The sequence below is a fragment of the Xiphophorus couchianus genome, chromosome 16, assembly GCF_001444195.1.
Source record: "Xiphophorus couchianus chromosome 16, X_couchianus-1.0, whole genome shotgun sequence".
NCBI lineage: Eukaryota > Metazoa > Chordata > Actinopteri > Cyprinodontiformes > Poeciliidae > Xiphophorus > Xiphophorus couchianus.
The window spans coordinates 8161800-8174664 of NC_040243.1; the positions used below are offsets into that span (position 1 = coordinate 8161800).

A 12865-nucleotide genomic window follows, 5' to 3' on the forward strand; every position below is an offset into this window, starting at 1 on the left:
AGAAGCAGCTACAACAAGCTTCCTCTATAAAATAGACTGCCTTGGCGAACAGAGGGAGAAACTCAGTCATCTAAGGGAAGCTCAGTGTACACTGTTTCTCTCCATCATGGTGAGGCAACATGGTTTGGGCATGTGATAGAGACAACCTAGTAGATGCCTCCTGTCAAAAATTTGCGACATATCCCACTTGGAGGAGACCCTGGGGCAAACCCTGAACCCGCTGGAGGGACTATAAATAACTCTTCCAGCCTTTGAACACCTTGGGATCCCTGGAATGAGCTGGAGAGTAATGCTGGGATGAGGAATGTCTGGGGTTTTCCTTTCAGACCTTACAGCCTAATCTCAGGTAAGCAAAAGATAATTAATGGTTGAATATTAATGTATATTGCTTATAAGAAAACAAAGATCTTGTTTGTTTTTGATGTATTCTGTGCTCTTATAATACCCTTCCAGACCTTTATCTGTACCTTAACACTGCAAAACATTAGCTAACTAACTAAAGCTTAAACAAAGTGTACAATTTTGAGACATTTTCCACCTTGTCTGCAGTGAATAACTCAGTCTCCTTCTTAGAGGCAATGGTTGTTGATGTAAATGGAGCAATGCAATAAGATAACCCTTTGTTTAACAATTTAGGGTCTGGGTTCACACTCTGTTATATTTGGCAACTGTTTATCAGATGACCTCCTGATTACACAGTGACAGTGAGCCCGGCAGGCATTAAAACCTCCCTCCATACCTCTGTTCTCTCCCATCTTTCTCTGCAGTGAAGTGTGAACATTAAAGTGAATGTGGAGGAGGAGTTCTTGTGAGGGGGGGAGGCAGGCGGAGAAAGAGAGTAAGACACCAGCAACCCAGGCAGACAGCGACAGATGCTGGTAGTGAAGAGACGTCTGTACAAAAGGAATCAGCATGATAACAGCATTGGTCCCCTGGGAGTGTTGTACCTAATCGGAGAAGATTGGGAGGCTTTGGATACTGTCCAGCATCATCAGTCCGGTAGGTTTTCTCTGCAGCACCCATGACTGATCTGTATCCTGCTGTTGCTGGTTATGCAAGATAAAAATAAACCATTCTGCCAAACATTTAGTATCCTGATCTTTAACATGTATTTGTTCTTCACATTTGTTCATCACAAACATAGCTTATCTTATCATATCGTAACTTTGACTCTCATAGTGTGTGTGTTTGAGTCTTATTTCTTATTTAGGATGAAGCTTATTATTTTGAGGCTCATATATTTCCACTGACTCGGATTTTGGCTGTGGTACACCCCCGTCGATCTCTTCATCTCTCTTTGGATTTCCTGTTTCCTTTACTCTTTTATTGATCCCTTTTCTTTAACTCCTAATTACACCTCCAAATACATCACACAGAGCTCAACCAAAGCCTCTGAATTTTACTGCATGTCTAGTGTTGCATGCACCAGACCATGAAGCATCTGCTCATCTGTCCCCATTTCCTCTGATCCCAGCGATCCCGAAACATGTCCAGCTCTGATTGAAGTCTTACCACTGCCATATTACTGTAGACTAACATTTTATATCAGTGCAAATTGTGTAGCCTTATGGATAAGAAGGTGGGTTTAGCGTTGCCTAAATCTGGAACGGAGCTGTGAAGTAAATTCCTCTGCAGCAGCAGGCAGCAGGTGCGATCCCTTTTATATAAATTTAACCGGGGCATTCCTGCATCTGTTTTTTCAATCTGTAGCTGGAAATAACTTGACATATAATGTTTTACTTTTCCATTACACTTATAAAATTTTTTAAAAAGCAGATGATACATATGTCCATTGTTTCCTAAGAGATTGAAAAAAAAGTATAATCTCTTTATTTAACAGGAAGCTGAAACTCAAGAATCTTTCACGTTGGTGTTTTCAGCCTGCCCTTGCCATCTCTTTGATAGGGAATAACATTATTTTGATTAGGGTGATGAGTAGCCTCTCATTAAAGCATTATCAAACATAATCAAGCTGCTCATTTGCTGTAGAGAAAATCTCAGCTTTTTTCTCTTCATTGAACCTGCTTGGTTCCTGAATGAGGTCAGTAAGCAGCAGTGACAGGCGTGGGTTGCTTCCTTTGTCTGATCTCATTAATGATACAAAATTGCAACCGTAACATAAATACCGCAGTGCTAACAATATAAAAAGAAAAAGACAGTAGTTTGTGTAGATTGAAAGTTTCACATGCTTCAATTTTAGAGCACAATTGCACTCAAATGCTATTACAAAGAGCACAATTTCTAAATGAAGTGCATTACTTTGAGAGTGACTTCATATTGATTGGTTTTGATTTTCTCCTGAAAATCAATGGCGATCTCAAAGAGCAAGTTGTTCCTATAAGTCTACTCACTGGGAACAAAAAAAAAAAAAGATTTTCTTTAAAAAAATGAAGAGTTGATAATAACATACTTGAAACAAATACACCCCGGCCTCTTTGTCCTGTCTGTGACATCCTGCAGCATCAAAGCCCGATGATCACCCTCAGAGCAAAAGACCGCCACTCAAAGTTGTGATGCAGAACCAGCAATAAAAACAAATGTTGGTGCTGATAAATAGGTGTCTGTGGATTATGGGTTAATTGCAGATATTGCCTCATTTCACAAATGATCTAATTGCACAATTAGAGAAGATGATCATGCATAATTAGAATTTTGCATATCCTCTTTGTCACCAAACACCCATTACTTCCTTTAACACCTGTAATTATAAACTGGCTTTTAACAATTAACTGCCAAAAATGGCCTCATAGTAAGGGAAATAATAAATTACAAACCCTGTTGTTTTTTAGCACCTTTTAATACAAAAAAAAAAAAAACACTCTCTTTGTTGGAATATAAACGTGTTTAGACATATTTTGCTATGTGTGTGACTCTATGATTCACCTCCAAGTGGACCACTTTAGTTTCAATTTCGTACCGATGGCTGGCTGCCGTGCAATGTGAAATGAGGATACCTATGACATGAGAGCAGATTGACGTCATTGGAGACATTACTTTACCCGATCCTGCACGTCAGAGGGTTCAATACGACATTGTTTAAGGCCAGAATATGACAGAGACGAGTGGGTCTCTAATCGTTGGTAGGGATCAATGCTTCTATATAGCCGTGGCAGGAAGGGAAGCATCCCAGTATCCACGAATGAGCTCCTGCTCTTTTTGTTTTCGCTGAGTAAATTTAAGCAGAGCACTCAGATAGTGGTGGGTTAGAGAAGCGATCCATTCAATTATGGTGGAGAGGAGCTGAGCTCGGGCACAGCGAGTCGCTTATTGGTCCAATTACCTCTTGAAGTCAACTGCAGCAGTGCATCACATAATTATATAGCATCAAAACAGTAAGGATACAACTGGCAGAAAACAAACAAAAAAAAACCAAACTATTATTTGCTTAAAGATAAATTTATCACTGTTGCTAAATTTGAGCAACATTTACATTTGCTTTGATCAGTTTTTGATATTGATGATGCGGCTCCCTGCACAGTCTTCTAATGTTGTTATCTGCATCTAAACTGAATTAGTAATTGTCATTATCTGAAAACCTTTTTCACTGTTTTTCAATTAATTAACTAATCAAACAATCAGACCATCATATATATGGCGGATTGCTTTTCAACATCTTTTTCAGCATTAAATCATTTGCATCCTCCAGATTTTCTTCAACAGTTTCCCTGCATTAACCTCCATTCATTTTGCCACCAACTTAGACCAGCATCTCTATGTAGTTTTTCTCCACAAATAACATTTTGCTAGTTACTGTTTGGTTAGATATCACTACCCTCTATTACATAGAGTCTTATTTTTCTTGGTCTGTGCAAATTTGCAAACCATTTCCAAAACCTTCGGAGTTTCAAGCCTCCATTTCAGCTGAATGGAGGTTTGTCATTTCCGTTGCAATTAACCCTCCATGAGATGACCTTTGTCATCATGTCAGCACATTCACCATTAGCCTTCCTCAGAGGACTTGTCTCTTTTTCTAAATGTATTCATAGCTTTAATTTAAGATGTGCACCATAAGTGTCGTTTCAGACATATGCTTTAGTTATCTTTCTTCTTTCCTTCTAGATTCACCAAAATGTCTGACTTTGAGGATTTCAGCTGGACAGGAGGACAGGCCAACGTTTCTGAAAGCTACCAGCTGAACCCCACCAGTGTGATTGTGTCTGTGGTTTTCTCCCTCATCTTTCTGCTTGGCACCATCGGCAACAGCCTGGTGCTCGCTGTGCTGCTGCGGAGCGGCCAGCTCGGATACAACACGACCAACCTGTTCATACTCAACCTGAGCGTGGCTGACTTCTTCTTCATAATCTTCTGCGTTCCCTTCCAAGCCACCATCTATTCTCTGGAGGGATGGGTGTTTGGCTCCTTCATGTGCAAAGTGGTCCACTTCTTCATCAACCTTACCATGTACGCCAGCAGCTTCACACTGGCTGCTGTATCAGTTGACAGGTAAGTCGATTAACATTTGGGATTAAATAGATTTATTCTGTTCTAACCTAACTCCTAATTAACTCTATTCCAGTTTAGCTGTATTCTACTGTAATTGTAGTTCAGATTTTCAATAAAGTGACTCCAAAAGGGGTTTGTTTCAAAGTCATTACAAGCATTTTAAAGCAACATTCCTTGTATTTTTGCCTCTGCAATCCAATAATGTTGAACTAGTCTTCATTTCGTTTAACTACTTTTATTAGATTTAAAAATGTAATACCAATAAAACTCTTTAATACAGCATTTGGTTGATCGAATATCCTCATTCTGTTTTGTTTACCTTCTTAATTTACCTCTAGAGCAATGAATGTGTGGAAGCATGAGGAAAATCCTTTGTCGATTCTTTGTTCCACTATTGATTTTATTTTGGGTCTTGAATTAGAAATCCACCCCACTCAAATGACTAACTCAAGCCCATCAAGCCTTAAGTTATTCCTCACTTCCCTAAAGGCTGTGATTCATTATTGAGAACTAACACATCTCACACATACAGTACATGCATAAATTAATAACTATTCTCTCAGAATACTCTAAAGCTGTAGCTGTGCAGCTCATGAATGCCTTCTTTCTTTGTACTTTTAAAAGAAAGAACAGTCTGTCTCTATTTAAATTTTAATCCTTAAGAACTGAAAGAAAGAAAGAAATCTCCTCAAATATATTTTGCAGATGAATCCCAATATTGGTACTGCTCAGAAATTTCTCAGGAATTGCATTGATTCCCAATAGCTTTTGTTTTCTTAAAAGAAAAGAAAAGTAACATGTTCAGTAGAGATTTGTTTTCTGCTTCCATTTTCTTACAGTTACATGTATTTATGAGATGAATAAATACACTTTTGTCTTGATTTGACTTGATGCAACAAGTGTCTAAATACTGTGAGAAAACCAGAAACCTAAATATTACTTGAAGTAAATAAGTTCTAATGCTGTACCATTGATATTTAGTAAATGAACAATCTAAGGTAATTTATGGTTAAAACATCATGTTTGATTTCACTTGTATTTTAAAATGTAGCGTGGAAAAGCCATTTTGAAGAAAATTGGAGCTGCATCATGATGACCTGCAGGTAGCATAGTTGAATTAGATGTACAGGGAGTGGAGTCATCAGCATATAAACAAATAAGAGAAACAATAAGAGATCTTTTAAAGGGTTGGACCTAGTATAAAATCCTGAGGCAAACAGATGTGTAATGTCATAGCATCAGACTATAAACTGACTGCCTGCACTGATTTTACATGACCAAGAATTATTAATTCTTTAATCATACCAGCAGTCTATCTCAAAAACAGTGTTTGTAATCCAACTAATTCAGATGTCATGGTGAATGGAATCAAAGGCTTTAGTCAGATCAACAATATTCCTTGTTATATGGCTTTCTTGTGGCACTCACTTTTATGCCATGTTATTATTAGTTTTTGTGCAGAATCCAATTTAAAAGTTACCACCTTCACACTTCATAACAGACAAATCATGTCCACTTCAAAAATCCACTTTAAAAATAGTAAATATTTTTTGTGTGCCACTTCTTGTTTTTTTTTTTTGTTTGTTTTGTTTTGGGGGATTTTAACCAGACATCAAATACTGAATAATTTTCAGAATTTTAACTCCTCATATGCCAAAATCACAAGTCATTCTTTTTTTTTCTGAAAAAGAATGCAGAAATGAGTTGTTGTTGTTTTTTTCTATGTAACAAGTATTTAAGCATTGGAGGAATTAATTACTTGATTACTTGACGACAAAAATTTTAATGGATTCCTATGGAAACCACAATTTTTAAGCTAAAATATAATCATGCATTATTAGATGTGAAATCTATTAGTGTGTAATTTTTCATCTATTTGGTTTTCTTATATGCCTTTGAATGTAAATGTTTATAGGTAAAAATATGAATTCAAGGTCTTCGTCTTTATTTCATTTTATTTTATGTTATCTGTTTATTGTAATTAATAATTTAACAACGACATTGGCTAACCTCACAGAATGCATTTTTCCCCATGTGAAGAAAGCAGACTCTAGCAGTGAAACCCCAAAGGCACACATGAACAGAATTAATGAAAGACTCGACCTCACAAGACAATTAAGCTATAATTGAATATCTTATGAGACAATCATGCAGCGTCCCTGGCTAAAAATGATTCCCCCTCGCAGAGAAAGCACTGTGTAATTATTACAGTTGTTGGGCAGCATAATCAGCTCTGTCAGTATGGACAGTCATTGAGGAGTTGCTCACTGCAGCAGAATCTCTACTCATACTGGCTGTGTTTACCCTTCAGAGGATTCACTCACTGTTTCCTCCTCTGTCTGAAAAAAAACTGACAGAGTCAGACTGTTAATAATAAATTTCTTCTGTTTTTTTCCCCCCACACTCTGTTGTATAAATGCAGAACCACATACAGATAGGAAAAAAAAAACTCTGAAAAGAAGGCCTGTGAGTGGAGAATCATTGGGAATGAAATCAAAGTTCAAGAAGACAAATGCTTTACAGTATTTCCAGGTGAAGCGTGGTTTTCATAGATAATTCATGTTGAAAATGTATTTTGTGTTTTTGCATGTACATTTTAGGGTATGAAATACAAAGTGTACTAAATACAGTCATAAGCTATGGGTATTTGTGTAACTTCTTGGTTGAGCCAAGTCAGTCAGTGTAACTTTTGTCTTTATAGCACATCTGTGGAATTAAAGGATGCCCATTTTTCTTGTTACAACATTGTTTTGAATCCCAAATTTCAAATCAACATTATGAAAATGAACATTTCTTTCAAATTCCACCTATCAATAAAGCCGGATGGCTGCAAACAGAGACGTTAGTTGTTCGAACCACTGAGGCTTCATTCAAGTAGGTTCAAAGTGTCTTCTTTCTACCTTTCATGTCAAACATAAGTGCCTTTAGCTATCATTTCAGGGAAATATCAAAGAGCAGAGTAGCTGTCCTTTCTGTCTCTGGAGAGGTGGCTGAAGTGTTTCATAAATGAAAAAGGCTGAGAGATGTATGTGCTGTTTTACCTAAAATCACTGCAAAAGAAGCTGAAATATTGGGGACACCTGTCAAAAGACATTCAGCTCATGCAACTTTAAGCTACAAGCACAAATATCGAATTAAAAACAAAAAAAAGGATATGACAATGTGCTGGTTTTGTGAGTTATTAGTTTATTTTTATAACTTCAACATTCTGCTAAGGGATGTGAATGTCCTATATCCAGCCAGTTCTCGCCTGCCAAAAGAAGGTGACATTTTAGGCAGGCTGGCTGTCCATCAGAGACCCAAGAATCATCCTTAATCCGAACACGCATGCTTCAGGACTGTCTAAGAAAGCCTGATAAATAACGTGCATATTGTAGAGGAAAAAAGCAAGCTTCACACAGCAATTTAAAACAGACCCTCACCCAGTGCACCAACACTGATAACGGTTAAACCACTGTGAAATCCATTGTAATGACGATATTATCACTGTGTGGTTTAATGGAAAGCAACAGCTTACATCATTTTCTTCATTGCATCCAAAGAGACAATAAAACGTTTCAACAGATTGTATGCTTAGCGAACACCTGTCTTAAGCACAGATCATGTTCTTTTATTACTGGTGCATATTTCCACGTCAGTTTTTAGATGACATCAAATTCTATAAAACAGAAAAGTGAAAGGCTATCTTGCTAAATATTTCCCAGATTTTTAGCAGTTCTTTTTGTTTTTATACATATTTTCTGTAAGTATATAGGATGTAACACAATATTATTCTTGTACTCATTTCTTTATTGCTTTTATACTTGTTTTTTATTGTTCATAAATGTTTTTTTTTCATTGTCGTTTTGTCTACCTGCGCTTCTCCAATTCAGGCCCAACTCATCAAATCAAATTTAAGATCAGACTGTACAAAAATAATTAAAAATCCTCTTTGTGAATGCTGCACACGGTCTTACAAATTCCGTTAATATTTTTAGGTACAATAGAAAAGGCAAACTGTTTTTTTGTTCTATACAACAAAAAGAAAAAGAATAGGTGACTCATACTGAGTGCGCCTTCAGAAGGGCTTGCAGTGTAAATTTAAGTGGAAAGTTTTCTTGTAAGGCCTTAAAATTACTTCTCTATCAGCGCCGGAGTTGAATATCCAAGCACTAAAAGCATTATTTCTAATAGTGGAAATAAAAATTAATTTGCTTACCTGTTCATTTACTAATGTTATGTGGGGTGAAATCGGACAACTTTCAGCCATCTGTAATTTTTGCACTGCATATGTCTTGAACTTCAAAGGAAGTAGTTTTTTTTCATTTAATTGGAAAATGAATTAATAGAAAACAGGTACTGGACACAAACTGAAAGAATCAAAACAAGTTGAGAAATTAATTTGAATGCCTTTCAGAAAGATTCAAGCGATATAGATCAGAACAATTTTAAATAACTAGCAAAATGATAATTGAGAAGTGACTTGGCTTAGTTTCCCATTTACCTGTAAAGATGCAACAAACTAGTAACACCATTTGATCACAGGGAAATGGTGATGGTAAAATGATAATCTTTAAATAGAACTCATTCTGTTCTCAAAGTACTTAACAGTAATAGCTGGTTATACACAGAACCGACCCTTTGACTCCTGAAACATAGCTTGGTTGATCCCAGCAAGGAACAATAACATGTAGTTTAGACTAATGGCACTATTGCACTGACTACAAGACTGTTAAAAATATAACAAATGGAGAAAAGTACAGCCACAGAAAAATCCTCTTAAAAGATAAGAAGTACATTAACATAGTCATATGGAAATAGATTTTGCAAACAAATGACGGCCTTTGAGCAAACGATTCAAGATCTAAGACTAATTTATGGTCATTAACAGGAAGTTTGGCAAATACAAAGACTGTGCAGGGAGCCGCAACATCAATATCAAAAACTGACTCAAAAACCTTTAACCACGAGCAATGAACATTGGTGTTGTCTTTGGTTAAAACTCACAGGTACAACTATTCTCCCTTCACAAAGTCTTTTATTGTTTATCAAATTATAATTTTAATTCCTGTATACTGAGCTTTGGAAATGTTTTTGACTTGTAGATTTCTTCTGTTGACATGAAACTGTCTTCTGGACACAAATTTTTATCAAATTTCCTTTTGCTGTTTAGAGTTCTTTTGTGACCTCCTAAAGGTATCACCAATGCTATTTTGGAGTAATTTTAATAGGACAGCAACTTCTGAGAAGGTTCAGGTTGTATGTGTCTGATATTTTGTGATAATAAATATTGGTAATTATTGGTAACATTTAGAATGACAGATGACTGTATACACTTTACAATCAGACCATGAAACATTAAGAATACATTGAATTTGTTTGTCTTTGTTTTTACAGATATCTGGCCATACGCTACCCTCTGCGCTCCAGAGAGCTGAGAACCCCTTGTAATGCAGTGGTTGCCATGGTGGTTATCTGGGGCCTCTCCTTGGTCTTTGCAGGTCCATATCTTAGCTACTATGACCTGATTGATTTTGCTAACAGCACTGTGTGTATCCCTGGCTGGGAGGAGCAGAACCGTAAGGTCCTAGACACCTGCACCTTCCTGTTTGGCTACGTCATTCCAGTGCTGGTTGTGAGCCTCTCGTACACTCGAACCATCAAGTACCTCTGGACGGCCGTTGACCCTCTGGATGGTATGTCCGAATCTAAGAGAGCCAAGCGTAAAGTCACCAAGATGATCATCATTGTAACTGTGCTTTTCTGCATATGCTGGTTGCCATACCACGTAGTGATACTGTGCTATCTGTACGGAGACTTCCCTTTCAATCAGACCACTTACGCCTTCAGGCTGCTCTCTCACTGCATGGCCTATGCCAACTCTTGCGTCAACCCCATTGTGTACGCTCTGGTGTCCAAACACTTCCGCAAAGGTTTCAAGAAAGTCTTCAGCTGCATCCTCATTAAGAATGGCAGAAATAAAGTCCACGTGGTTCACGTGGACAACACAGGGCCTGGGTTCGAGGCCGGCTCCACGGAGGTATCACACATGAATGAGGAGAACGTTCGACAGAATGAATGCGAAATGATGAACAGGCCAAGGCGAGTGGAGCCGAGAGAGCCCACACTGACGCTAAATTCTCCCTTTCAGCACCCAACTTGATGAACGATCAGATCGGTTTCAGAGCAGATTGCCTTATATGTACAACTGTGCAACTATATAGAAAAAGTCTACATTTTTTCATCGATTCCAAATTTAAATTTGGGAGGCACAATAACTGGGAGCGAGTTAACTACTAAACCCGAAAATGTTCTTCATTAATCCCATCTTTCTAATCCATTACGTTAATATTGGCATGTAGACATGATTTTAGAGAAGTTATTTCCTGTCTCATTAATACTGTCAGCTCAATTAAACTCCACTATAACACCTACCAGCAGACATATTTCAGTTCAAGTACTTACAGTTTTGTCATTCAGATCTTCCACTAATTTGAGTAGAGCTGCAAAGAAAAATTTTGTTTCATATGCCAAGGTAATCTTTTTTCAAATGATTGGTTGCATTTATTGAAATCGAGGCTGCAAGGTTGCTGTGTTGCTTACGAGTTCTCCTCTGTTGTTCCTCCTACCTGATGTCAACGTCATCACTTGTGACTCATTGATAACTCATCTACGCAAAACTTTTTAACCAACACCATTTCCAAGTTTAGGTTTTCAGTTGCTGGATTTTTCTCAATGTGATCAAATTTTCAGGTGTAATCACTGGAGTCTAATCTGACCTTCCTGTCAGGTTTAAATCTACCCGTCGGATATCAAGGTGTAGTTTTTTGTGGAACAAGTTGTTTGTTTTGTATTTTGCATGCAAATGCTGTTCTCTCGTGTCGAGATAATTGTTCATTTTTAGAAAAATGTGCATTTAAGCTAACTCTGCAGACAGTTGTGCAAAACAGTTAAGTATTTACATTGCAGTTTTACACCTGCATATAGAAGTTTCTAAATATGCCTCAGAGCACACTGTTGTGTGCCAAATGTAAGAATCAGGTTTGACACTAGACATTTTGAGCTAAGATATAAAAAAAAAATTAATAAGTGCAAAGTTCGGGATAGATGACTTACAGAAATCTTTTAGAACTCTACAGTATTTGCCCACATTTTCTTGCTTTTCTTGTATTCATGGCATGTTTCTCTCTCTTTAGTGTAAAATATTATGCAGTTAAAAGAATGTGTTTGTCAATGAGTGCACTTATGTATCCAAGTATATTTTAAAGTGTATTTAATATTGTATAGCTGTGAAATGATAACCACACATTTGCAGATTTTTTTTTTCCACAAAGTACAGTTAGGTTTGAGTTCACCTTTGTTTTACTGTAAGGTTGTGTTCTACCTCAGAGCTGTAAAAAAGCATTTTGTTTCTGTTACGTTTCTGGACGTTTTAATGGCGAGAAAGAATGTAATGTCGACTGAATAGCTTAAATGACCAAATAAACCAGTTCCTGCTGTGAGGTTGTGTTGCACAATATTTGGTTAAAATGGAAAATCAGAAATATGAATGATTATTGCAACATTATTGGTATATTACAGCAGTTATCTCCAGTTATCTCAGTCTAATTCAGTCAATCAAACTGATTTGTATAGCACATTTCAGCAACAAGGCAGTTGATTGTAACTCACACAAATATTTAGATTTATACAATCAGTATTCTCTTTTTATATATTTACATCCTTTAGTACTATATTGGCTTTTTTTGTTTCTGTAGCAAAAATACAAATGAAATGGCTAAATAAATTATGTATAAAGACCGGTAGTGTTTGAAAGAGATGTTATGTTAGTTAGTTAGTTAGTTAGTTAGTTAGTTAGTTAGTTAGTTAGTTAGTTAGTTAGTTAGTTAGTTAGTTAGTTAGTTAGTTAGTTAGTTAGTTAGTATATAACAAAGTCAAGCTTCATTTCACCTTGTGCTTTATGTAGAGTTATCAAAGGCGTTTGACACTTTTATTTGATTTTAATTGCAGTAGACCTTGAACTTAATTTGTGGTTAGATTTTAATTGCCATTTCTGTTTCAGTGTCATTCAGCAAACATTGAGTTACTGGGGAAAAAAATCTGTTCTAAATGTAAATTATATCATTCTAATCTATTCAGCTGACTGAACACAACAAAGCTCAAACACAGCCTAGAACAAGGATGTGCCTGTTTCACTGTGTTTATGCTTAACGGCCATGTTTAGGTATTCATAAATAATATATACAACATACAAATTCTATGCACAAATGAGACAATTGCAGTTTCTGTCACTGAATTGTGTGACTGACCTTTCGTTGCCTTTCAACAATATGGTGGTGTACTATGTTTAAATTCCTTCAAAGTTCTGTTAGTTTCTCTTACAGGGTATTGTCCCTATGGTAGAAGTCAAACTGTGCACCGTTATGGAAAAGGACAGTCTTTA

At 36.7% G+C, this 12865-nt stretch overlaps 1 protein-coding gene across 1 annotated transcript; it reads left to right on the forward strand.

The window, feature by feature from the left end:
• Positions 1 to 789: 789 nt before the first annotated feature.
• galr2b (galanin receptor 2b) lies at positions 790 to 11936 on the forward strand. The gene is made up of 3 exons (XM_028041352.1): positions 790 to 999; positions 4060 to 4443; positions 9820 to 11936. Exons 2-3 carry the CDS (start codon positions 4070 to 4072, stop codon positions 10583 to 10585), a joined length of 1140 nt encoding a protein of 379 aa, XP_027897153.1. The 5' UTR covers positions 790 to 999; positions 4060 to 4069; the 3' UTR covers positions 10586 to 11936.
• Positions 11937 to 12865: the final 929 nt, after the last annotated feature.

Excerpts from the sequence above, each read along its gene's own strand:
- galr2b (XM_028041352.1), top strand. The coding sequence starts at position 4,070 with ATGTCTGACTTTGAGGATTTCAGCTGGACAGGAGGACAGGCCAACGTT. Across the intron at positions 4,444-9,819 it reads GCTGCTGTATCAGTTGACAG|ATATCTGGCCATACGCTACC; the intron begins GTAAGTCGATTA and ends TTGTTTTTACAG.